Source organism: Chiloscyllium punctatum, chromosome 24 (genome assembly GCF_047496795.1).
Source record: "Chiloscyllium punctatum isolate Juve2018m chromosome 24, sChiPun1.3, whole genome shotgun sequence".
NCBI lineage: Eukaryota > Metazoa > Chordata > Chondrichthyes > Orectolobiformes > Hemiscylliidae > Chiloscyllium > Chiloscyllium punctatum.
In genome coordinates this window covers 87,566,832-87,594,492 of record NC_092762.1, presented here as the reverse complement: position 1 = coordinate 87,594,492, position 27,661 = coordinate 87,566,832, and the positions used below count along the sequence as shown (strand labels likewise).

The following is a 27,661-nucleotide window of genomic DNA, read 5'->3' as shown; positions in this document are numbered from 1 at the left end:
AAAAATGTGAGGTGATTCACTTTGGAAGGAGTAACAGGAATACAGAGTACTGTGCTAATGGCAAGATTCTTGGTATTACGGATGAGCAGAGAGATCTGTGTGTATGTTCATTGATCCCTGAAAGTTTCCATCCAGGTTGAGCGGATTGATAAGGCATACAGGTTTTATTGATAGAGGGATTGAGTTTCGGAGTCATGAGGTCATGTTGCAGCTGTACAAAATTCTGATGCGGCCACACTCGATTTGCATACAGTTCTGATCGCCGCATTATAGGAAGGATGTGGAAGCATTGGAAAGAGTGCAGAGGAGATTTACCAGGATGTTGCTTGGTCTGGAGGGAAGGTCTTATGAGGAAAGGCTGAGGGATTTGAGGCTGTTTACATGAGAGATATGATGATTTAAAAGTGACTTAATAGAGGTATACAAGATGATCAGGGGGTTACATTGGATGGACAGTGAGAGCCTTTTCCCTCCGGCTTTAAATTAAGGGGTGATAAATAAAGGACAGATGTCAGAGGTAGATTCTTTAATCAAAGAGTAGTAGGGGTGTGGAATGCCCTGCCTGCAATTGTAGTAGACTTGCCAACTTTAAGGGCATTTAAATGGTTATTGGATAAATATATGGATGAGAATGGAATAACATAGGTAAAATGGACTTCAGATTGGTTTCACAGGTCAGCGCAATATCGCGGGCTGAAGGGCCTGTACTGTGCTGTAGTGTTCTATGTTCTAAGTTCCTTCCTCCCTTGCTCAACTCAATGTAACATAGGCGATCTATTAAATACAAGGGAACCCAGAAATTGTTGCACAAACATAATTTACGGTTCCTTTGTCCAATTAAATGAAATTACAATAATAGAGTCTCTCTCAGTCGTTGTAAACCGGTCTAGGCATGGTGAGGAAAACCCCAAGTACTGGAGAGTCTTGGGAATCTGAAGGCCAGTGTTATCTGTTTCTTGCTAATATATTTAGCACTTGTGTTCTATTACTACCATTATGTGTCAATGTGATTCTGCACCAGGTGAGTTCTTGATCCAGTGATTTTCCATACTTCACCTTTGACCTAGTGGCAATGAAAGTACAATGGTATGACCATAATGTAACAGTAACTTGGTGTTGGTGCTGGCCCCTTTATGAAATATTTGTGTTGGTATTTGTGCCTGACTGTTTAATGGGTAAAGGTTAGTTTGGGTGTATATAACAGGTTTACTAACAGAAGTTCATGTTTCTGCCACACTCAGGTCTGACTGAGTTCTTATATGTTGGCTGTCTGGTTCCTTTCATTTCAGTTTTTCTTCTACTTTCAGCTAAAAGGGTGCTTCGCAAACCAGCACCTGGTATCCCTGATGCTGTTCCCCAAAGGAGGCGACCAACACCAGTGAACCTGGCAAATACAATGAAGAAATATGTCAGCAACGTTTCTGATCGGCCCTATCGAGACCGGGTTATCCACTTGTTGGCTCTAAAACCTTACAAGAAACCAGAGTTAATTCTTCGATTGCAGAAGGATGGAATCACCCAACAGGATAAGGACTCTTTGGAAAATCTCTTACAACAGGTAGCAAGCTCTCTCAATGTTCCAAAAGACTTCGGAGAATAGGCTAACATGAACAGGGTTGAGTGAAGTATTAGAGACTGTCAAGTGACTTAATGCACGCAGGTTCAAGTACAGCCCAAATGACTGGTTAAAAGCCTCCTCTTTTCTGCTGATTCTGACAAGCCACTGACGGCTTCAAGCCAGTAGTGAGAATATCAGAGTGCTTAACAGTCTCTGAACTATGGATTTGAGGCAGAGTAAAGGGAGTTTTACTCTGCATTCAAATTCCACTGTCATTTGGTACCAAGAATATCAAATGATAAAGCAGAGGCCATGGGCATGTCCAACACTTTGAAAGAGATATGCACTTAATCCACTCCATTGCTCCCTCTTCCCTGTAATTTATTTTCTGTTTAAGTACTTGTGTGTTGCTTTTGAATGATGTCCTAATTCTGCTTCCGTCATGTTAACTTGTTTAAGAAGAGAAAACTCCTTATCTTGCGTTTAGTTCTTTTGCCAGTTTAATCTGCATCTACTGATTAATAATGATCTGCCACTAGATTATTTACTTTTCTCAAGACAGCATTAGGTCCACTGCTTTTCTTGATTTATATTAATAGACTTGGGTTTGGATGAATTGGGCACAACTTCAAAATTTACAGCTAACAGAAATGTTGACATATTCTGAATTGTAAAGAAGTTAGTGATAGGTTTCAAGAGACTCTGGTCAGGCTGAAACAGATTGACACATGGTAGATGAAACTGTGTGAAAAGATGTAATTCTGGAGCAGGAACAAGAGAGGCAATATAAAATTAAGGATGCAATTCTAAAGGAGATTCAGGAGCAGAGAGATCAGAGGTATAGGTGCACCAAGCATTGAAGGTGACAGAGCAGATGAGAAAGCGACTAACAAGGCATTCTTCATGTTTGACTTTATAAACAGTGAGAGAATATTAAAGCATGCAAGTTGTGCTGAGCCCTTTAGAAGGCATTATCTAGTTAAAGAGCAGAAATTTCCACCACTACACTCTCAACTCAGATCTCCCAGCACCTGTAGTCCTCACTTTCTCCCACTATCTAGTTAAGGATGTAAAGGCATCAGAGTGGTTCAGAAAAGATTCACAGGAATGGGTCCAAGGATAAGAGAATTTAATTACATGGATGGATTGGTGAAGCTAGAGCTCTTCCTCAGATAGAAGGTTGGGAGAAGATTTTATAGTGATGGGTAGAAATTGCATCAATTGGCAAGGGATCAATAACCAGAGGACACTAATTTAAGGTGAATGATAAAAGAATAAGTGACGTGAAACAAGTGGTTAGGATTTGGGATGTGCTGCCTGAAAGTGTGATGGGGTGGATTCTGTTGTCATTTTCAGAAAGGAATTGGATAATCCGAAGGGAAAAAGTTATCAGGGAGGCGAGGAACCTCTGTCGAAGTTATACTGTCCATTGGAACGCTCTCTGGGCAGGTACAGCACAAGGTTAGATGCAGGGTAAAGCTGCTTGTACACTGTTCCCATCACAAATTCCCAGAACAGGTACAGGCAATTTCCTTGTGCCTGACACTAAATTCAGTATTGATTGGAATCTGTTATTGGTTAGATCCAGTATTGAAGGAATTGCTGTTTGTGGAATGTAATATTAAGAGCATGTACATCTGGATGTTAAAAATACCATGGCGCACTATTTGGAGAGGAACAAGGTGTTCTTTCCTTGCCCTGTGCAACATTCCTTCCCTCATCCAGTGTCTCCTTTGCTCTGATTGCTCATGTTTTTTTGTAAATTGAACATGACATTGACTGCATTTTGAAACATTTCATTGTAGTTTGCCGAATTGCTGCAATAATATTATCCAATCAAGTCTACACCAGCTCTCTTAATGAGCAGTTCATCTTGTGCAAGTCCCTTGCCTTCTCCCCAAAATGTTGCATGTTTCTCCTGCTCAGATAAAAATTGAATTTTGTTTCAAGTTTGATTGAACCTACCGCCACCACACACTCAAACCATTTGGTGTGAAGCTGTTTATCCTTGAGTCACTTCTGATTCTTTGATAGGGGCAGGCTGCACCTTCCCCCACCCCATGAGTGGAAGTAATTTACCCCAGCTACTCTGTGCAGGCACCTCATGACTTTGGCTCATGGTAATTTCATGTATTCATTCTCCTTTATTGGATGATACAGTCAATAGTAAAATTACCTTCTGTATTTGTGTTGAATTTTTTTTAGTTCCTAAAGAAGATAAAATAGCACAGATACCAAAGATTGTGTCTTTACGTATTATTGGACCAGTACTATTGAATCAGTTAAAATTGGAATCTATAAATAAATACTTCAGCATTATGAAAACTCATTCTATTTCCGAAATGAACACTCGCACATGTAATAAACTCCTCCTCACCCACCATACATAATATCCATTCCTTGTTCCAGGACAGCCAGTATTTTGTTGAAACGCCACCAATTATCAGAAGTCCCCTTAGTCTGAGGTCACCAGTATGTTTTTGAACTTATTGAAGATTTGTTCAGCCAGTTTCTGTGGCTCAATAATAAGTGCTTATGAAGCACTTGTTAAGCTTTTAGCTTTAGCTCTTGTGAAGTACCAGTATGTTGTGACTTTACAACATGATTATCAGTAGCCTTTTCTAATACCTTAAAATCAGCTTTTCAAGAGAATTTGAAGTCATCTTCACCCAAGTTTGATTTCAGCTCAGCATTCTTTGTTAAGTAAGGAACACAAAAGCATGGTTATTTACATGTGAATGCATATCAAAGCATGCCTGAGGTGTCTGCTAATTGTGTTTGAAACTTATGGATCCTTTATCAAGAGCATTGTATCAACCAATTGGTCATTTATCTTCTGCCTGGCTGACCCTTGGACACCACGGTGACTATTTTAAAATCAAAGATGCAACAAGATCCCCCATCAGTACACTGCAGTATGCCATTTCAGATGTAATTATCTGATCCCTAAAAGAAAACAGGAAGTACAATTTCAGAACAAGATTATTATTCTTCTTAATCTTTGTGTGTTTTATTATCCAGGTTTGTTTACCGTAGCTTTCTCCTTCAAGGGATTAAACCTTGACTGTTTCTGAACTACCTTCTTTAAAGGCAACTTTGCCCCGGAGGATCCATTAGTTAGTGTTGCAGTTAACTGCGTGGCTATTTTAGCATTTTAAATTTAAATTTCAAACATAATTTTTAAATTGGAAGGGAGTAGCAAAAGATAGTAGTTAACTGCAGTCATTAATTGATACATTTTCCGTTGCAACATCTCTACCAATCAGAATCCACTTGCTAGCCTATCTCCTCTTCTCTCATGCAGTACAAATTTTTTTTCCTTCAAATTTGTATTTCTTGTAAATTGTCCTGATGAGTTCTAGATGAATAGCTTTGACAAAATGTCTTTTTTTCAACCTTTGCGCTCTCAAATGACTGTGTACAAATAAATTCATATTGTTGTGACGCTACACGCTTTAATGTCATTATACTATTGATGACTTATTCTTTACTCTACCCATCTTTGGGTGAAAATGTTCTGTTGACTGCTCTGCTTATTCTTAACTTCCAGGCTCTCAACTTTTGTCTCCCAGAGTTTGATTTCCCTATTGCTTTAATAATTTACCATCTAATTTGGGGTCTGAAATTGAGAGCTGTGTTGAGTTGTATCTGTTATGTTGCAGGTGGCTAACCTGAACGTTAAGGATGGCACCTTTACCCTGAAAGACTTTGCCTACAAGGAGATCCAGAGAGATTGGCCTGGGTACTCTGATGGTGACCAGCAGTTACTGAAGAGAGTTCTTGTTCGGTAAGTAACATTAACAACACAGTGGGAAATATTAAAGAAAGCATGCTTAAAGAGTTGGACATGAATTTCTGGTAAGAGTTGTGGGTGACCAGAAGGTTGCCAAAAATATGGGTATTTAGAAAGTTTTTAAAAGGGATAGACAATAATAAAAGCATAGGCTATCAAGATAGGACTACTAAATAACACGACATTTACATTGCACAAGTAGCCTCAACAATCGAGATCATAATCATCTGCCCTAGGCAGCAGCATGTCTTTATATCATGCAGAAATACTTAACGATTTTTACAACGTCATTTTACATTTGTGATTATATGTTCTCCTCTCTACTTTCTTTGAGAAACTGTCCATATTTCTCTTAGATTAGGTTACTTTAGATTTCTTACTTAGTGTGGAAACAAGCCCGTCAGCCCAACAAGTCCATACTGACCCTCCAAAGAGCAATCTACCCAGACCCATTCCTCCACATTTACCCCTTCACCTAACACTGTGCAATTTAGCATGGCCAATTCACCTAACCTGCACATCTTTGGCCTGTGGGAGGAAACCGGAGCACCTGGAGGAAACCCACGCAGACACTGGGAGAATGTGCAAACTGCACACAGTTGCCTAAGGCAGGAATTGAACCCAGGTCTTTGGCGCTGTGAGGCAGCAGTGCTAACCACTGTGCCACCGTGTGTGATATAAATGCTGAACCTCTTGTACTGTGCCATTCATAGTGTGAGACATTGCATTATAGAGATGACATCAAAGAAAAAGAGGAACCATCTTGATCCCACTGCTGTTTGTATTCTTACAAAATACAGCTGAAAAATATAACTTCCATCATGATGCTAGTGAATTCTGCTCAACTAGAATGATCCAGGCAAATGTGATTCAACAAATGGAGCTCTGTTTGTACTTATGTGGATCCATATAATTTTACTGCTCTGTACTGAACACTGCTAGCATTTTATTCCCATTTGTTTTATGATATTCTTTAGCTTTTTCCTCTTGAGAAAGTTTAAATCAATTTAGATGCCTTGACAACTGATATGCTGGCTTAAGAACACTAGACATAGGAGCCATTCAGTCCTTTGAGGCCACACCACTACTTGTTAAGATCATGGCTGATCTTCTACTACAACACTGTTTGCCTGCATTATTCCTATAGCCCTTGATGTTGATCTGTAGAAATTTACAGATTTCTGTCTGGAACATACTCAATGATTGAGTCTCCACATCTGTCTTATGCAGAGAATTCTAAAGATTCATCGTGCTCTGAGTGAAGAAATTCATTCTTCTCTTGGTGCTAAATGACCTGCCCCATGTTCTGTCACCATGTTCCTTGATTCTAGAGCCTCTAGCCCGGGTAAGCATCCTTCCTGCAGCTATGATTTGGAGGTGCCGGTGTTGGACTGAGATGTACAAAGTTTTAAAAATATCGCACAACTTCAGCTTTCAGTCCAACAGGTTTATTTGGAAGCACCAGCTGCTCCTTCATCAGGTGGTTGTCAATGTTTTAATCCAATCTTAAAAACAAACCTGATGAAGGAGCAGTGCTCTGAAAGCTAGTGCTTCCAAATAAACCTGTTGCTCTATAACCTGGTGTGAGATTTTCAACTTCCTGCAGCTGCACTGTCAATTAGGATCACTCTGATCCTTCCATACTCCAGAGAATATAAACCCTGTCTATTCAATCTTTCAGGACAGTCCCTCCATATCACAAATCAGTTTGATGAACATTTGGGTGAGGGCACCAAAGCTACACACGACCTCATTATAATAAATCCTCCTGTCGATATTTGTATCATCAGTAAATTTGGATACATTACACTGTGGTCCCTCCTCAAGACATTAATGTAGATAGCAAATAATTGAGGCTCTGGGATTGATCCTTGTGGCACTCTGCTAGCTACATCTTTCTAACCTGAACGTCATCTGTGTGTTTAAAAAAAACTGATCCTAATCCAGGCTAACACATTACCCATAACACCATGAGCTCCTATCTTGTACAACAATCTTTTACATGGCATCTCATTGAATGCCTTTGGAAAATCGAAATAGACTGTATCTACTGGTTATCCTGTTAAATAATCATTGGTTCTATACAATTACTGAAGAGTTACACACAGTCTGCTAAATAAACAGTGATTCTGCAGTTACACAGGTGAACCTTGCCCAGCTGAGCTTGAAGGGATGCATCAATTTCTTTCATTTCCCACATCTCCACTGGTGACAACAAACCTTACATTTAACCAGTGTTTGGGGCTGCACAGTGGCCCAGTGGTTAGCACTGCTCCCTCACAGCGCCAGGGACCTGGGTTCACTTCCCTACTAGGGTGACTGTGTTTGTGGATTTCCTCTGGGTGCTCTGGTTTTGTCCCACAATCCAAAAGTTGTGCAGTTGAGGTGGATTGGCCATACTAAATTGCCCTTGGTGTTCAGGGGTGTGTAGGTTTGGTGCATTAGTCAGGGTTAAATGTAGAGAAACAGAGAATGGTTTTGGGTGTGATACACTTTGTGGGGTTGGTATGGACTTGTTGGGTTGTAGGGTCTGTTTCCGCACTGTAGGAATTATATGATTCTATGATCTGTTTTAGTCCATGTTTATTTTAGTATCTGAAACAAGTTAGCCAGGTTCTTTATTGATAGAGTCATAGGGATGAACAACACGGAAACAGACCCTTTGGTCCAACTCATCCATACTGACCAGATGTCCTACATTAGTCTGGTTCCACTTGCCAGCACTTGTTAGTCACAAAGAATAAACCCATCATGATCAAGGGCTCCAACCCAAAATGTCAGTTTTCCTGCTCCTCGGATGCTGACTGACCTATGCTTTTCCAGCAACGCACACTCAACTCTGATCTCCAGCATCTGCTGATCTTACTGTCTCCACAAAGAATAACACAAAAAGCTTGCTGACAAAGGAAAGGTCTAGACTTTGCAGTGATATTCAAGCATCTTAAATTTAACCTGAAGCAAGCCTGTTAAGACAAACAATGGTCAAATATCACCTTACAATGCATCTAAATGCATTTGATCAGGACAAATCCCAGCTATCTCAGAAATATTCTCTCCAGAGAAAAAGGGATTGCAATGCTTCACTTCTATTGATCTGGCCCTAAAACACACTCAAAAGCTGCCCATCGTGAGCTCTATGTTCTAGTATTTCACCTTCCTCTTTGGGCATTGCGCTCCCTTGGACTCTTGGAAACAGTGCTTCAAGCTTTTAACAAACGGTGAGCTTCATCAAGCCCTTGGCTTTGTTTCCCAAATTATAACCTACCACAGAACAAATACCATTTGTGGGTTGCTTTCACCCTTGTCCACAACTGCACTGAACTGCCAGGATTTCCTCAGCCCTGACCTTTAATTGTCTAACAATTCATAGAATATCCTTCTGAGTTCTAATAGTACAGAACTATTCAACTACACCTGACTTCTCCGGAGCCCCCAGTTACATCGACCTGGGTATAATACAGTTGCCTTTTCAATAATCCTGCTAAACAGTTATTTTCTGCATGGAGCTTGCTTCTGTCTTTATCTGACTTCTGGCTGTGACACCAGAATTGCTGTCACTGACCCCTGAACAATTTTGAGTGATGTATTGAGGAGGCTTGCCACAAGTCCTGCCCTTGTTTCTAGGCAAATATAATGTAACTAATATTTTGTACAATAAAGTGTAGCTATCAGCAGTGGATTTGATTGTAACAACCTCTTGGAACTGTTTGTCCCCTGAATGTTACAATGTTCATTGAAACATCTGCCAGCTACTGGGCCACAAACTGATAAAACAAAAGAATAAATGCACCACACACTGCACAGGTATACAATGAGTGAGCCTTACCCTGAGGAGTACCCTGCAGACGTTCCTGTGCTTTTATGCAAATTAAATAACACAGTTCGACAAAAGACCCTTCAGTCGGACTTGTCTGCGCCAACCAAACATCTCAATCTAACCTAGTCCCAGTTGCCAGCATTTGGCTCATAGCCCTCTAAACCTTTCCTATTCATATATCCATAAGATGCCTTTTAAATATGTATTTGTACAAACCTCCACTACTTCCTCTGGCAGCTCATTCTACACATGCACCACCTTCTGCGTTAAAAAAATTACCCTTTAGGTACTTTTTAAATCCTGTCCCTCTCGCCTTCAACCGATGCCCTTCAGTTTTGGACTCCCCCCCCCCCCCCCCCCCCCCCAACCTGGAAGAAAGACATTGGCTATGAACGCTATCCATGCTTCTTCTATTATAAACCTCCACGTTACCCCTCAGGCTCCAGTACTCCATATCAAATGGTGTTTGCTTTTTTTTCTGTGTAAATCCTGTAATTCTAAGGAAGCCCCTTTTAAATATTCAGCACGTTATCAGTTTGTATATTTTGATGTTCTGATCTGTGTTAGAGTCAGAGTGCAGCATCGTTGTTATGCTCTTTATCAGCTGTGATCTTATGGTTGTGTCTGAAGAATCAAGTATTTGCTGCAATCTGCTTTCTCAACAGGGTTTCCTCCATCCAAACCATAATTTTCTCATGAGCCGTGTTGTGGGTTCTGCAGCAGCTAGATCTATAAATATGCACAGGAAAGAATGGGTTTAACCAAGTAAACAGCTTGCATTTCCCTGCCGCCACTCGGGCATCAGAAAAGAAAATGTTACCTGAAATATTTCCAACTGCTGTGGCATTTATCTGGTGGACACCAAGGAACATGAGACATTGCAGTTATGCAGAGGGAGGTCTTTAAGGAAGCTGCAGCTTTTTGTATTTTCTCAGCATGGGTTCAGTATTGGCTCTGGATTCTCCATTCGGTGTTTCTCCTCCAAAAAGTGTGGAAGGGATTGTATGATGCAAGACAAGTGATGACCTATCCAAAGAGTGACACCATTGACAAACTATCAGATGCATTGTTTTTGAATGTCATTATTCAAATACTGTCTGATGCTGGAAGACTGAGGGGTGACGTGAAACACTCTGCAGATATGGTGTTCAGTAGCTGATGTTTTAATTTGCAAGGGGAGACTATAACTAAATGCCTAAGGTATCCAGAAAAAGCATTCTTAACTTCAGAATGGTGAGGAAGGAACTCTCTATCATTTAGAGTATTTGAGTTGAATAATATGCATTTCAGGGGAAGCTAGATAAACATGAGGCAGAAGAAAATAAGTAAGTTGCATTGCTAGAGATAAATGAGAGGATATGGACCATAAATAGCAGCATTACTTTGTTGGACAAGTCTGTTTCAACGTAATACATTCGAATGATTAAAGTTTAGGGATGTGAACTATTTTTAACCATTTTTCAAAGCTTTTGGGGAAATCTTTCCCAAAAACCTATCAATGCTGGGGATTAACTAAAATTTCTATAGCTGACATTGATGAATTTTCCTTGAATTAAGTGGATCCAGGGATATGAAGCAATATCATATAGTGCTGTCTGTCAGTGCAGTCCTAAGTCATGCTGCACTGGTAGAGGTGCCATCCTCAAACAGCAGTAAAATTAAACCTGTTCTCCTGATCAAATTAGCCCCTCAATCAACATGAGATCAAAAATTCACTGTTTATTTCCTTAAAAATCATACAATGTGAATGTTCATAATTATAATATTTACAACAGTTGCAAGATTCAAGTATGTCAATGCATATGGGTTGATAATGTATGTTTGTATGGGGAGATGAGACCACAAATATTTACTTTTGAAGGTTGACTCTAGCTATTATGTTAACTAAAATATCAGTCACTTGAAAGTGAGTCACTATAAATTAATCGGATGTTTTACAGCACAAAAAACACTTTCTAAACTCAAGGGCAATTACTGCTCATGTTCAACTATGAACTTGTTTATCAAATAGCCAGGTGTAGCTTTTTTTTCAAAAAAGGCAAAATATTGTGGATACTGGAAATCCAAAATAAAAGCACAAGTGCAGGAAAAGATTCGCAGAATTTCATTTCTGAAAAAGTGTCTCATAGGATTCAAAACATTGTTTTTCTGTCACTGCCAGTGCTGCCAGATCTACTGATTTCTTTCTCATTTTGTCTTTCTTTTTGTTTAAGGCTTTTTCAAAACTAGGTTGATATGTGACCAGAGACCATGAGTGTTATGAATTTGGAGTAAAGGCAGGAAGTAGCTGTGCTGTAAAAACTGTTTCCAAACTGTCATCAACAATGTTAATCAGCTTATTTTTCATTCTGCTAATATCCCATGCTTAGTTGCCTGAAATTTTGCTCCATTAGGTTCCACATCTTGTAGTGTCTTGGTCTGAGTGTCATAATGTGGAGGTGCTAGTCTGGGTCAGAGGTGGACAAGGTCAGAAGTCACATGACGCCACTTCACCTGACAAAGGGGCTCAAAAGCTTGAGATTTCAAATGAACCTGGAGTCATGTAAATTCTGCTTTTGATCAAGTGTGACAGAGTTAAGGCTAATCTTAAACCCTATCGCGGGTCAGAAAGCACACAAAACCCCAAAATGTATTAATGTATGTCTAGTCTCACACTCAACTTGCTTCACCATTACAGACCCATAGCCTCAGGACCAGAGCTGCTGCTCCAGTTCTTCTCTCCCCACTCCTCCTCCTCCACTCCTCCTCCCCTCTGCTCTCTCTCCTCCTCCCCCCCCCCCCCCCAAAAAAAATAATTGAAGTGCTCAAAGCTTTTCTTTTGGGCAGTATTCAAATTTTGAAACCACATTCTTTGAAAAAGAGCCTTCGATATGACAAAATGTCACTTCACAAGATCAGTAATTAACAGACTTTGACAGTCACATTGTGAGATTTGATAAATGTGGTCGGGTTTAAGGAGCCTTTTAAAGTATGAATTCAAGGCAGTGTGTTTTCGGGAGAGAATTACCTCCCTATAGGATCTAGACAGCTGATAACCACGATTACCAGTAATTGCTAAACAAACTGGGAAAGTTTAAAAAAAAATGCCAACATTCAGGGATTGCAGATACTCCTGAGGTTGCAGAGATGGAGCAAAAGCAAGGCCGTGGAGGAATTTGAAAATAAGGATGAAGAACAGAGCAACTTGTTAATATTGAAAATTTGACGGATGCAAAATTATTGTGGCTTCAGGGATGTCCCCATGATGCATAGAATAGCAAACTGGATTTTTTCAATTTATTACGAATGTGCTAAGAGAACTTTATCTGTCAGGTGGAATCCAATGAGCACGGTGAGGCATCAGGCCAAGGTCCCCATCAGCAAGTGTTGCTGACGTTGATTTGATCCTTGGTGTGTTCACATGAGGAATAAACACCAGGGTAATCTTGTGATGTGGGTATGCAAAGTCTCTGTGTCCTCACAACCAGCCTCTGTCACTGTTAGAGATTGTTCTATTTCTGCAGAAAATCCTGTCAACCACACAATGCCACTGGGGGCTCGGGGGAGACACCTTCATCAAGTCCAAAGGACAGTGCAAATTCAGCCTCTCCACCACAGGTATGACACAACATATGCTATAGACTGTACCTGTTTTTATATCCACTGTACTTTTGCGTCTTTTAAGGACGAACCTTGTGACACACCAGGCTGGAGTGACTATTATAGCAGCCCCACCTGGTGGATGTTCAAATGATTACAGACAGAAATTCATGGATAGTCAGTAAATTAGATTTATTAAAACATGTCTTCAACTGGAAGTCTCATTGTGATCCAGTGAATTCACAGTTCTGTATTACTGAAATGAATCCTTAGATTGTGCCCAAGCCTTAGATTGCAGCTCAAACCAGAAACCTGCCAACTTTAACAAAGTGCACCTGCTGAGGAATCGATCAAGTGGTTGTTACTATGCTGAGCTCTCAATACTGGAGCCAGTCAGAAAGCCAATCAAAAGATTAAGCAAAAATTGCCCTGAACACACGCAACCAGTGCTATTTTGTTTCGAATTTCCCCTCTCCTTGCTCTAATAAGGCAACACTGTGTATGCATCCCAATGTGTTTCCAGTAACTTGTTGATAAAGTTTCAAACATCATCTTATAATTTGCTTTAAAGCTCCCATTTTAGTCCACAGTCCAAACCACAAAATGTGGTCTTTACACTGGAAACATGCAGGGTTTAATTGCTCTTGAGAACAATGGTGGTTAGTTGTTTAAGGTTAGTTGCCTGGAGCTTCACTCAATTAACCATTCTGTAGGAGTACATTTAGGCAGAGTATGTTCAGAAACTCTACCATGTGGCAGTTCTGGTTCTGACCTTACTCTTGTCCACACTCTAGCATTGGCCATTTTTCATTCTGTTGTCAAGGCACTAGAGCCAGTAAGAGCATCTTTTTTAGCTCACAGATGAGGTTTCTCACTCCAAATAGGCAGAAACAGGCCAAGGTCTGAGAGAAAGTGAGGGCTGGAGATCAGAGCTTAAAAATGTGTTGCTGGAAAAGCGCAGCAGGTCAGGCAGCATCCAAGGAGCAGGAGAATCAACGTTTCAGGCACAAGCCCTTCTTCAGGAATGAGGAGAATGTGCCAAGCAGCCTAAGATAAAAGGTAGGGAGGATGGACTTGGGGGAGGGGCTTTGGGGATACGATAGGTAGAAGGAGATTACGGTGAGGGTGATAGGCCGGAGAGGGGGTGGGAGCGGAGAGGTTGGGAAGAAGATTGCAGGTTAGGAAGGCGGTGCTGAGTCTGAGGGTTGGGACTGAGAAAAGGTGGGGGGAGGGGAAATGAGAAAGCTGGAGAAATCTACGTTCATCCCTTGTGGTTTGAGAGTTCCTAGGCGGAAGATGAGGCGCTCTTCCTCCAGGCGTCATGTTGCCATGGTCTGGTGATGGAGGAGGCCAAGGACCTGCATGTCCTTGGCGGAGTGGGAGGGGGAGTTGAAGTGTTCAGCCACGGGGTGGTTGGGTTGGTTGGTGTGGGTGTCCCAAAGGTGTTCTCTGAAATGTTCTGCAAATAGGCGGCCTGTCTCCCCAATGTAGAGGAGGCCACATTGGGTGCAGCAGATGCAGTAAATGATGTGTGTGGAGGTGCAGGTGAATTTGTGGCGGATATGGAAGGATCCCTTGGGGCCTTGGAGGGAAGTGAGGGGGGAGCTGTGGGCGCAAGTTTTGCATTTCTTGCGGTTGCAGGGGAAGGTGCCGGGAGTGGAGGTTGGGTTGGTGGGGGGTGTGGACCTGACGAGGGAGTCGCGGAGGGAGTGGTCTTTTCGGAACACTGATAGCGGAGGGGAGGGAAATATATCCCTGGTGGTGGGGTCTGTTTGAAGGTGGCGGAAATGACGAAGGATGATATGATGTATCTGGAGGTTGGTGGGGTGGTAGGTGAGGACCAGTGGGGTTCTGTCCTGGTGGTGATTGGAGGGGCAGGGTTCAAGGGCGGAGGAGCAGGAAGTGGAGGAAATGCGGTGGAGAGCATCGTCAACCACATCTGAGGGGAAATTGCAGTCTTTGAAGAAGGAGGCCATCTGGGTTGTTCGGTATTGGAATTGGTCCTCCTGGGAGCAGATAAGGTGAAGGAATTGGGAATATGGGATGGCAATTTTATGGGGGGGGGGCAGGGTGGGAGGAGGTGTAATCTAGGTAGCTGTGGGAGTCAGTCGGTTTATAGTAAACGTCCGTGTTGAGTCGGTCGTCTGAGATAGAAGTGGAGAGGTCTAGGAAGGGGAGGGAGGAGTCTGAGATGGTCCAGATAAATTTGAGGTCGGGGTGGAAGGTGTTAGTAAAGTGGATGATCTGTTCAACCGCCTCGTGGGAGCACGAGGCAGCGCCGATACAGTCATCGATGTAGCGGAGGAAAAGGTGGGGGGGTGGTGCCAGTGTAGCTGCGGAAGATGGACTGTTCCACATATCCAACGAAGAGGCAGGCATAGCTGGGGCCCATGGCTACTCCTTTGGTTTGGAGGAAGTGGGAGGATTGGAAAGAGAAGTTGTTCAGGGTGAGGACCAGTTCAGTCAGTCGAAGGAGGGTGTCAGTGAAAGGGTACTGGTTGGTTCGGCGGGAAAGGAAGAAGTGGAGGGCTTTGAGTCCTTTGTGATGGGGGATGGAGTAGTACAGGGACTGGATGTCCATGGTGAAGATGAGGCGTTGAGGGCCAGGGAAGCGAAAATCATGGAGTAGGTGGAGGGCGTGGGTGGTGTCCAGAATGTAGGTGGGGAGGTCTTGGACTAAGGGGGACTGGACCGTGTCGAGGTATGCAGAAATGAGTTCGGTGGGGCAGGAGCAGGCTGAGACAATGGGTCGGCCGGGGCAATCAGGTTTGTGGATTTTGAGCAGGAGGTAGAAACGGCAGTACGGGGTTATGGGACTATGAGGTTGGAGGCGGTGGATAGGAGATCCCCTGAGGTGATGAGGCTATGGATGGTCTGGGAGATGATGGTTTGGTGGTGGGAGGTGGGGTCATGGTCAAGGGGGCAGTAGGAGGAGGTGTCCACGAGCTGGCATTTAGCCTCAGCAATATAAAGATCGGTGTGCCAAACTACCACTGTGCCTCCCTTGTCTGCCGGTTTGGTGGTGAGGTTGGGGTTGGAACAGAGGGAGTGGAGGGCTGCACGTTGCGAGAGTGAGAGGTTGGAGTGGGTGAAAGGGGTGGACAGGTTGAGGTGGTCAATGTTGCGGCAGCAGTTGGCTATGAAGAGACCGAGGACAGGTAAGAGGCCAGCAGGGGGTATCCAGGTGGATGGGGTGTGTTGGAGCCGGGAGAAGGGGTCGTCAGAGGGTGGGCGGGAATCCTGGTTGAAGAAGTAGGCGCGGAGGCGAAGGCGGTGGAAGAAATGCTCGATGTGTAGCCCGTGTTGAATTCGTTAATCTGGGAGCGTATGGGGATGAAGGTAAGGCCTCTGCTGAGGACTAATCTTTCATCCTCAGAGAGAAGGAGGTCTGGAGGGCTGGTGAAAATACGGCAGGGCTGGGAGCTAGGACCTGGTGTGGGGCTGGAGCTGGGAGTGGGGGCGGGAATCGGTATGGGACCAGAGATCGGCGTGGGGACGGAGATCGGCGTGGGGACGGAGACGCATGCAGCGTGGTCATTGTGCAGGCGAGTGACGTCACTGGAGGCGGAAGTAGATGCGGTGACGGCAGAAACGGTGTTGTTACCGGTGTCTGTGGACCCTGCGGAGGCTGCGAATCTGTCGGCGATGGTCTTCCTGGCGATCGTGGAGGCGGTTGCCTGGGCGGCGATCGTGGAGGCTGCACGGTCGGTGGGGGCGGAAGTGACGTCACAGTTCGCGGCGGCGGTTTCTGCAGTGGCCGCGTTATTAATGGCGCCCGAATGCTTCCGGAGGCCGAAAAAAGATTCTGGAACGGTTGAGGAATCCGGACTGTGGGGGTAATTATGTGAAAGTTTTTGGTACTTACTGTCTTTAATTTCTGATGTGGCTAGGAAGAACTGTTTGTTTAGTGTATGGATTCTTCTGTGGATGAAGAAGAGTAGAGGTCCTTTACAGGTCTGTGAGAGTGTTGCCCTGAGCTGGGGGTGGGCCAACTGCCACCGCAACATTGACCGCCTCAACCTGTCCACCCCTCTCTCCCACTCCAACCTCTCCCCCTCGCAACATGCGGCCCTCCACTCCCTCTGCTCCAACCCCAACCTCACCACCAAACCGACAGACAAGAGAGGTGTGGTGGTAGTTTGGCACACCGATCTTTATGTTGCTGAGGCTAAATGCCAGCTCGCGGACACCACCTCCTACTGCCCCCTTGACCATGACCCCACCTCCCACCACCAAACCATCATCTCCCAGACCATCCATAACCTCATCACCTCAGGGGATCTCCCATTCACCACCTCCAACCTCATAGTCCCACAACCCCGCACCGCCAGTTTCTACCTCCTGCTCAAAATCCACAAACCTGGCTGCCCCGGCCGACCCATTGTCTCAGCCTGCTCCTGCCCCACCAAACTCATTTCTGCATACCTCGACACGGTCCTGTCACCCTGAGTCCTAGAACTCCCCACCTACGTTTGGGACACCACCCATGCCCTCCTCCACCTCCATGATTTTCGCTTCCCTGGGCCCCAAAGCCTTATCTTCACCATGGACATCCAGTCCCTGTACTACTCCATCCCCCATCACAAAGGACTCAAAGCCCTCCGCTTCTTCCTTTCCCGCCGTACCAACCAGTACCCTTCCACTGACACCCTCCGTCGACTGACTGAACTGGTCCTCACTCTGAACAACTTCTCTTTCCAATCCTCCCACTTCCTCCAAACCAAAGGAGTAGCCATGGGCACCTGCATGGGCCCCAGCTGTGCCTGCCACTTCGTAGGATATGTGGAACAGTCCATCTTCCGCAGCTACACTGGCACCACCACCCACCTTTTCCTCCGATACATCGATGACTGTATCGGTGCTGCCTCGTGCTCCCACGAGGAGGTTGAACAGTTCATCTACTTTACTAACACCTTCCATCCCGACCTCAAATTTACCTGGACCGTCTCAGACTCCTCCCTCTCCATTTCTATCTTGGGCGACCGACTCAACACGGACGTTTGCTATAAACCGACTGACTCCCACAGCTACCTAGATTACACCTCCTCCCACCCTGCCCCCTGTAAAAACGCCATCCCATATTCCCAATTCCTTCACCTTCGCCTTCGCCTTATCTGCTCCCAGGAGGACCAATTCCAATACCGAACAACCCAGATGGCCTCCTTCTTCAAAGACCGCAATTTCCCCTCCGACGTAGTTGACGGCACTCTCCACCGCATTTCCTCCACTTCCCACACCCTGCCCCTCCAGTCGCCACCAGGACAGAACCCCACTGGTCCTCATCTACCACCCCACCAACCTCCAGATACATTGTATCATCCTTTGTCATTTCCACCACCTCCAAACAGACCCCACCACCAGGGATATATTTCCCTCCCCTCCGCTATCAGTGTTCCGGAAAGACCACTCCCTCCGCGACTCCCTCATCAGGTCCACACCCCCCACCAACCCAACCTCTACTCCCGGCACCTTCCCCTGCAACCGCAAGAAATGCAAAACTCGCGCCCACACCTCCCCCCTTACTTCCCTCCAAGGCCCCAAGGGATCCTTCCATATCCGTCAGAAATTCACCTGCACCTCCACACACATCATTGACTGCATCCGCTGCACCCGATGTGGCCTCCTGTACATTGGCGAGACAGGCTGTCTACTTGCGGAACGTTTCAGAGAACACCTCTAGGACACCCGCACCAACCAACCCAACCGCCCCGTGGCTGTACACTTTAACTCCCCCTCCCACTCCGCCAAGAACATGAGTCTAGAAACTGAGAGGAGGAGAAATCTTTGGAATGTTATGTCATAGTTAGCTGCAGATATTCAATTGCTGAAGTTGATAGATTTTTGGACAATCAGGGAATTACGAGAATTAGTTGGGAAAGATAAATTGACACAGACTGAAAGATCATGCAAGACTTTAATGAACAGTAGCATAATTTTGAGGAGCCATGTAGTCCTTTGTTCTTATGAATCTGCTGTATGATGATCAGCAGGTATCATCTAGACTGGCTTTCTGCCCTGAAGCAGTAATCCACAAACATGGCAAGAGGTTGTACTTGTTCACTGTTAAAAGATATGGAAGTTAAATTGAATAATATTGGATCTCTCAGACCTTGGCTTAAAAATGTGTTGCTGGAAAAGCACAGCAGGTCAGGCAGCATCAAAGGAACAGGAGAATTGACGTTTCAGGCTTCAGGAATGAGGAGAATGTGCCAAGCAGCCTAAGATAAAAGGTAGGGGGGAGGGGCGTTGGGGATACGATAGGTAGAAGGAGATTAAGGTGAGGGTGATAGGCCGGAGAGGGGGTGGGGGTGGAGAGGTTGGGAAGAAGATTGCAGGTTAGGAAGGCGATGCTGAGTCCGAGGGTTGGGACTGAGAAAAGGTGGGGGGAGAGGAAATGAGAAAGCTGGAGAAATCTGCATTCATCCCTTGTGGTTGGAGGGTTCCTAGACGGAAGATGAGGCGCTCTTCCTTTGCTTTAGGTATAGGTATACTATATATACTATATATACTAAACTCAGTCTATTTGAAGGATATAATCTAATGAACCTTTATTGTGCATCCTCTAAGCTATAGCCATCCAGAGTTAAACGGACCAAAACTCTGTATTGAACTCCAGTTGTGGTCTCATCAATGCAGTAAAACTTCCTTAGTCTTGTAATCCAGCCCCCTTTCATAAAGGCTGAAATACCAAAAACAGCAAATGCTGGAGATCCCAGCAGGTCAGAGAGCATCCATGGAGGGAGAGCAAGCTCACGTTTTGCATCTAGATGACTCTTCATCAGAGCTAAAATATCCTTTACTTTCCTAATTACTTGTTGATTTGTGTACAATGTCCTCCTGCTCCATGGACTTCTAAATAACTTTTACTGCCTCTGAACGTTTTGAAAAAAAGGTTCTGCTTTTCTATTCTCCCTAACAAACTGGATAATTTCACATTTCCCTATGTTGTTCACTATATACATCTTGGCCGTGTACTTAACCATTTTATATACCTTCAGAGATGTAATTGTGCAGGGGTAGTGTCCCTATCTCTGGACCTCTGTTTGAGTCCCACCTGCTCTGGAGGTATTACAAGTAAGTGGTAGCCCAGTGAAATGATTTTAATTCCACAGCATTATTACTAACTTTTCATTCCAGGTTTATTTCATGGTGAAAAATGTCAAGCTACTGAACCATGGTAAAATTGCACCTGATTCTTGTATTTAATCTCGCTTTGTGTTGAAGAGTTTGGTAACTGTTCTCGTGTTATTTACTCACTACACCAGGTTAAATCTGTTCTATCTGTTAGGGTTGTGCTTACTCTGAGGTAACTTCTCATGTCTCCTTTCCTAGAAACGCTCACTACCCAATGATTTCATTGATCCTCTGGCCAATAAGAAGCCAAGAATATCTCTGTTGACCAGCCGGGTTCCACCAACTTTAAATGGCAGGTTAAATCCATCCAGTGGGAAAGAAACAGGAGCTCCTTCAGTGCAAACCGCTGCAGCCGATTTAATTAGCTCCACCTCTACCTTGCCGATGCTTGTGGAGAATCAGAGACCGAACAATCTTTCATCAGAAGTCAGCAATGATTCGAGTCACAACGGCCGGGACTCAGAAAACCAGGAGACCCCAGAGCGAGCAGTCTGCCCACGACCCCCTCATTTTCCTCGTCCCAGTGCACCTTTACTCCACGTCAAGTCAAAGAAAAAATCTAAAAAGCACAAAGACAAGGAGCGAGTGAAGGACAAAGGAGGTAGCGAGAAAGGGTGCAGAGAGCTTGTAAGAGACAGTGAGTTTCTTCAGAGTTGCAAGGAGCAGAAGAAAACTGTTCCACCGAAGGCTGCAGGTGAATGTTCACAACATCAATAGAACTTTATTGTGCAAATGGGAGACTGTTTGGTCCATTGTACCTTTGCTATCAGATACGAAGCATCCAACCTAATTATACTTTGCCTCTAGCTCCAAAGCTTTGCAGGTTATAGTCCTAGAATCGTTGAAGAAAGGATTGCGAAGATGATTCAGGAGAAGAGTGACAGTAATAGGGTGATTGTTATGGGAGACTTTAACTTTCCTGATATTGATTGGGAAAGCTATAGCTCAAGTTCGTTAGATGGGTCAGTGTTTGTGCAATGTGTGCAGGAGAGTTTCCTGACACAATATGTAGATAAGCCAACAAGAGATGAGGCCATACTGGATTTGGTTCTGGGTAACGAACCAGGCCAGGTATTAGAACTAGAGGTAGGTGAGCACTTTGGGGACAGTGACCACAATTCGGTGATTTTTACTCTAGTGATGGAGAGGGATAAGTGTGTACTACAGGGCAAGAGTTATAGCTGGGGGCAGGGAAATTATGACGCGTTGAGGCATGACTTAGGATGTGTGGATTGGAAAAGTAGATTCCAAGGCAAGAGCGTAATTGATATGTGGAACTTGTTCAAGGAGCAACTATTGAGTGTCCTTGATAAGTACGTACCTATCAGGCAGGGAGGAAAGGGTCGTGTGAGGGAGCCGTGGTTTAATAAGGAGTTGGAATCCCTTGTTAAATGGAAGAGGGCGGCCTTTGTAAAGATGAGGCGTGAAGGTTCAATAGGGGCAATTGAGAGTTATAAGGTAGCCCGGAAGGACCTGAAGAGAGAGCTAAGAGCAGCAAGGAGGGGACATGAACGGTCCTTAGTTGGTAGGATTAGGGAAAACCCTAAGGCTTTCTATAGGTATGTTAGGAATAAAAGAATGACTAGGGAAGGAATAGATCCAATCAAGGATAGTAATGGGAAGTTGCGTGTGGAGGCTGAAGAGATTGGGGAGGCGCTGAATGAATACTTTTCGTCCGTATTCACTCAGGAACAGGACATTGTTGTCGATATGAATACTGAGGCACGAATAAGTAGAATGGATGGCTTTGAGATATGTAGAGAAGAGGTGTTGGAAATTCTGGCAAGGGTGAAAATAGATAAGTCCCCTGGGCCTGATGGCATTTATCCTAGGATTCTCTGGGAAGCAAGGGAGGAGATTGCAGAGCCATTGGCCTTGATTTTTGTGTCCTCTTTGTCGACAGGAGTAGTGCCAGAGGACTGGAGGCTAGCAAACGTGGTTCCCTTGTTCAAGAAGGGGAGTAGGGATAATCCTAGTAACTATAGGCCAGTGAGTCTCACTTCTGTTGTGGGCAAAGTCTTAGAGAGAATTGTAAGGGATAGGATTTGTGCACATCTGGATAAGAATGATGTGATCAAGGATAGTCAGCATGGTTTTGTGAAGGGCAGGTCGTGCCTCACAAACCTTATTGAATTCTTTGAGAAGGTGACTAAGGAGGTAGATGAGGGGAAAGCGGTAGATGTGGTATATATGGATTTTAGTAAGGCGTTTGATAAGGTCCCCCATGGTAGGCTACTGCAGAAAATACAGAGATATGGCATAGAGGGTGAGTTGGAGGTTTGGATTAGGAATTGGCTCTCTGGAAGAAGACAGAGGGTAGTAGTTGATGGCAAAGGTTCATCTTGGAGTGCCGTCACTAGCGGTGTTCCGCAAGGATCTGTTTTGGGACCATTGCTGTTTGTCATTTTTATAAATGACCTGGAGGAAGGGTTAGAAGGTTGGGTGAGCAAGTTTGCGGATGATACGAAAGTCGGAGGAGTTGTAGACAGTGAGGAAGGATATGGCAGGTTACAGCGGGATATAGAGAAGCTGCAGAGCTGGGCAGAAAGGTGGCAAATGGAGTTCAATGTAGCTAAGTGTGAAGTGATTCACTTTGGTAAGAGTAATAAAAAGATGGATTACTGGGCTAATGGTAGACTACTTGGTAGTGTGGAAGAGCAGAGGGATCTTGGTGTCCATGTACACAGATCTCTGAAAGTTGCCACCCAGGTAAATAGTGCAGTGAAGAAGGCATATGGCGTACTGGCTTTTATTGGTAGAGGAATTGAGTTCCGGAGTCCTGAGGTCATGCTGCAGTTGTATAAGACTCTGGTGCGGCCGCATCTGGAATATTGTGTGCAGTTTTGGTCGCCATACTATAGGAAGGATGTGGAGGCACTGGAACGGGTGCAGAGGAAGTTTACCAGGATGTTGCCTGGTATGGTAGGAAAATCCTATGAGGAAAGGCTGAGGCACTTGGGGTTGTTTTCATTGGAGAAAAGAAGGTTTAGGGGTGATTTGATAGAGGTGTACAAGATGATTAGGGGGTTAGATAGGGTTGACAGTGAGAACCTTTTTCCACGTATGGAGTCAGCTATTACAAGGAGGCATAGCTTTAAATTAAGGGGGGGTAGATATAGGACTGATGTTAGGGGTAGGTTCTTCACTCAGCGAGTCGTAAGTTCATGGAATGCCCTGCCAGTAGCAGTAGTGGACTCTCCCTCTTTATGGGTATTTAAGCGGGCATTGGATAGGCATATGGAGGATAGTGGGTTAGTGTAGGTTAGGTGGGCTTTGATCGGCGCAACATCGAGGGCTGAAGGGCCTGTACTGCGCTGTATTCTTCTATGTTCTATGTTATGGCACTTCAAGTGCATATCCAAGTATTTTTAATTAAATATGAATATTTCTGCCTCTAGCACCTTTTCAGGTTCAAAGTTCTAGATCCTCCTTATCCTCTGGGTGAAAAGATTTCCCTTCAAGCCCATTTTTTTCCTTTTCCCTTAAATCTGTACTGTTTAATTTTAGATTCTTCAACCAAGAAATTAGGGTCTTTCTATCCACTCCATCTAGACCCTTTAATCTTTAATTAGGTTGGATTAGGTCTCCCCTCAATCTCTTCCGTCCCAAAGTAAGTAGCCCTCCCTATCCAATATTTTCTCATGACTAGAATTCTCTGCACCCTCCCTAATGCAGTCACTTTTGTTTTAGTGTGGCAACCAGGACTACACAATTTGCTTATTTCCAGCATAACCTATGCATTTGGAGCAGGAATATAGACCATTTGCCCCCTTGAATGTGCTGTACCATTCAAAAGAGCATGTCTGATCTGTTGGTGCTTGGAATTTCCCATGACCATTTACCTCCAATAATTGATACCCCTATGTTTCAATGATGTGTTCACTTCCACTTCAAAAATGTTTAATGATCCCATCTCCATCATTTTCTGAAGCAAAGAGTTACAAATTAGCACAACTCTGAGAAACAAAATTATTCTCATCTCTGTCCTAAAAGCATTGTACCTATGTTTTGAACAGTGCCCCTAGTTCTGAGACAAACCAAGATCTATTTTCTAAAATTAGTACCTACTCATCCTCTATCTCTTCTCAGTTGCCATTACAGCTGACTTTGCCTTTTGCTGTGGGATACTTTCCCATCTATTCCGATTGGTGTACCCCTCTCCTTACAGCATAAAACATCATTTTTCTTTCACTTCCACGAAAGAGTCATACTGGATTCAAAATCGACGATTTTTTTGATCTTTCAATGGATGCTGCCAAACCTGAGCTTTTCCAGCAGTTTCTGTTTTCACTTCAGATCATCAGCATCTGCTGTTTTTCTTCTGCCTTAATTACTTACTGTATGTACCTGCCTATTAGCTTTCTGTGACTCGTGAACCAGAGCACTTAAGTCCCTCTGCAGTTTGGAGTTTTGCCGTCAGTCTCCTTTTAAGTGCAACATTGCCTTTTTGTGCTTCCAGCCAAAACCATCAATTTCATGTTTTCCCACATTATATTTCATCTGCTAGATTTTTGCCCACTCAGTCAACCTATCTACAACCACTTGCAACTTCCTTATGCCTCCTTCACTACATACTTTCCTACCTATCCTGACATTGTCTGCAAATTAGCTCCCTTCATTGAAATAATTGATATAATTTGTAAAAGTTAAAGTCTGAGTAAAGATCCCTTCAGGACTCCACTTGTCACATCCTGCCAATCAGTGAGAGACGTATGCATACGGTTTTGTGCCAGCCAGCTAATCTGCTGTCCACTGTCTACACCATGTGCTTCTACTTTTGCACAGTAATGTTTTATGCAACATCTTGAGATGTCTTCTGTAAATCCAGCACAAGTTGTCTGCAGGCCTTCTCTTCACAGCACAAGTCATTCCTTCATAGAACTTCAGTAGATTGGTTAAACATATTTTCCTTTTCACAAACCATGTAGACTCAGCCTTGATTACGTTGAGGTTTTTCGAAATGCCCATGTATAACCTCCTTATGATTGATTCCAACTTCATCGCACCATAGACATCAAGCTAGCTGTCCTGCAGTTTCCTGTTTTCCGCCTGCCTCCCTTGAATAGAATATTTGCTACATTCCATTTCTGATAGAATCTTTGTAGAGTTTAATAAATTTTGAAAATTATCACCTAACGCATCTATTATTCCATTAGCAATTTCTTTTAAAGCCCTAGGATGAAGTCTACCAGCAGCTGAGAACTTGTCAACCCACAGCTCCATCAGCTTACTCAGCACTGCTTCCCTGGTGATTGCAATTTCACCAAGCTCCCCTCTCCCTTCCATCTGCTGATTTTTAGCTATTACTAGAATGATTTTTGTATCTGCAATAGCGAAGACAGAACCAACATATATGTTAATCTCATTAATAATTTCCTGACTATCTGGTATTAACCCCCAATACTTAATCTCACTTATTTTCTTTGAGTATTTCATAGTCCTCCACCTGACACCTATATCTGCATCCTCCTTTTCTGTTGTGAATATTGATGTAAGGTATTCATTGAGCACTGTGCCCAAGGTCTTCTGAGTCTACACATTGATTACTTCTATGCTTCCTAATGGGTCTTGCTCATTTGCTAATTACTCTCTTGCTTTTTATATACTTAAAATTACCCTCTGGGTTATCCTTTATTCTGCCTACCAGTGCTTTTTCATACACTTTTACTTTCCCAATTTCATATTTATGGTCCTTTTTGTGCTTTTTATGCTGTCGGACCTCTGCCTTATTGAACCCTCTGTATCTGCCATAGCTTTTTTTAAAAATACTAACCTCTATCTCCCTTGATATCCAGAGTTCTCTGGTCTTAGTTTCACCTTCTTGCTCTTCCCTCTTTGAATGTTCTGTCACAGTTTTATCGAAAGGTAGCTGCTGTCAGTCCACTTGGGGAAAATAGTCTTGTCTGACCAATAGCAGCATTTCTCTGTTTTAGAACTTTTATTGCAAGCTTATCCTTTTCCATAACCAGGCTAAATCTAACTGAATTATGGTCACCATCCCTAAAATGCTCCCTACCTGATGCACCTTTCACCTGCTCAGGTCATTTCTGATTATTAGGTCCAGAACTACCTCCCATGTTAGGTTTTCTACATACTGGCTAAAAACATTCTCGCATATGCAATTTCAAAATTTTGTTCTTTCTCTGCCTTGCACACTAAAACTAACTTGATTCCTGGAAGAATTGAACAAAGGAGTAGGAATGTTATGCCTCAGATATACAGGGTATCTGTAAGACTATTCCTGAAGTACTGTGTATAGTACTGGTCATCGTATCTAAGGAAGGATGTCAGTGCATTGGAAGCATTCAGAGAAGCAATCCCTAGAATGGCCAGGTTGCCTTATGAGGAAAGGCTACAGGCTAGGCATGTGTCCTTTGCAATTTAGGAGAAAGTGAGAACAGCAGATGCTGGAGATCACAGTCAAATAATGTGGTGCTGGAAAAGCACAGTAGATCAGGCAGCATCTGAGGAACAGGAGACTTGACGATTTGGGCATAAGCCCTTCATCAGGAATGTTGGGGTTGGAAGGGGGCTGAGAGATAAATAGGAGGGAATGGGGCTGGGGGTAAAGTTGCTGGGAAAGTTATTGGTAGATGCAGGTTACGGGTGATGGGTAGCAGAGGGTGGAGCAGATAGGTGGGAAGGAAGAAGTGGAACAGTTGAAGAGGGTGGTGTGGAGTTGAAGAGTTGGATCTGGGGTGAAGAGAGATGAGGAAACTGGTGAAATTGATGTTGAAGCTGTGTGGTTGGAGGGTCCCAAGGCTGATGATGAGGTATTCTTCCTCCAGGTGTTGGGTGGCTCGGATTTGGCGGTGGAGGAGGCCCAGGACTCGCATGTCCTTGGCAGAGTGGGAGGGGGAGTTGAAGTGGTCAGCCACAGGATAGTTTAGTTGTTTGATGCATGTGTCCCAGAGAAGTTCTGTAAAACATTCTGCGAGTTGGTGTCCTGTCTCCCCTTTGAAGAGGAGACCACATCAAGAGCAACAGACAGAGTAGATGAGTTTAGAAGAGTCAGAGGTGACTTAATTGCAACATACAAGATCCTGAGAGGACTTGATCAGGTGGATATCAAAACGCTCTTTGCTATTGTCGGAGAATATAGAACCAAAGTCATAGTTTAAACATAAAGGGCTGCCCATTTAAAACAGAGATAAGAAAACCATTTCTCTGAGAGTCTTTCGAGTTCCCTTCCTCAAAAGGCAGTGGAAACAGAATCTTTAAATATTGTTAAGGCAGAGGTAGATTCTTGATTACTAAGGAGATGAAAGATTATCAGGATATTTAAGAATGTAGAATTGAGATTACAATGAGATCAACAATGATTTTATTGAATGGCAGAGCAGGGTCAAAGAGCTGATTGGAATATTCACAGCTCAGTTAATATTTGGCCAGATTACATCCCCAGCAACTACTCTATTACTGCCCCACTTCTTTGTAGCTTGATTACATATTTGATCACCAATCACTCCTTGACCTTAATATGCACCCAATAGGGTGCTTGCCCCTTTTTGTGTTTTTTTTTCCAATAATATGCCCTTATTTGATTATCTTTCCAAGATATCATCCATAGTCACTGCTATAATTGATTTCTGAATCAATGTTATGAACCCCTCCATCCCACTGTATCGTCTGATTAACCTCTCTGGTATTCTTTATGTTCTGTCCAATCATCTGACCTGCCACTAACTTCTGCATAATTTGTATTCATTTTCCTTAGGTTTTATGCCTTCCTTAACTACTTTAGTTAACCACAGATGTTAGCTGCTCCCCCTAGAATTTT

The 27,661-nt window shown here is 43.7% G+C and overlaps 1 protein-coding gene across 1 annotated transcript in view; it reads left to right on the top strand.

The window, feature by feature from the left end:
• Positions 1-27,661, top strand: part of ell (elongation factor RNA polymerase II) — a 168,459-nt gene that overhangs the window by 117,905 nt on the left and 22,893 nt on the right. Inside the window, exons 5-8 of the mRNA XM_072594450.1 lie at positions 1,308-1,558; positions 5,221-5,345; positions 12,672-12,765; positions 20,080-20,575. Coding sequence (XP_072450551.1) covers positions 1,308-1,558; positions 5,221-5,345; positions 12,672-12,765; positions 20,080-20,575 — 966 coding nt within the window. The remainder of the gene's footprint in view (positions 1-1,307; positions 1,559-5,220; positions 5,346-12,671; positions 12,766-20,079; positions 20,576-27,661) is intronic.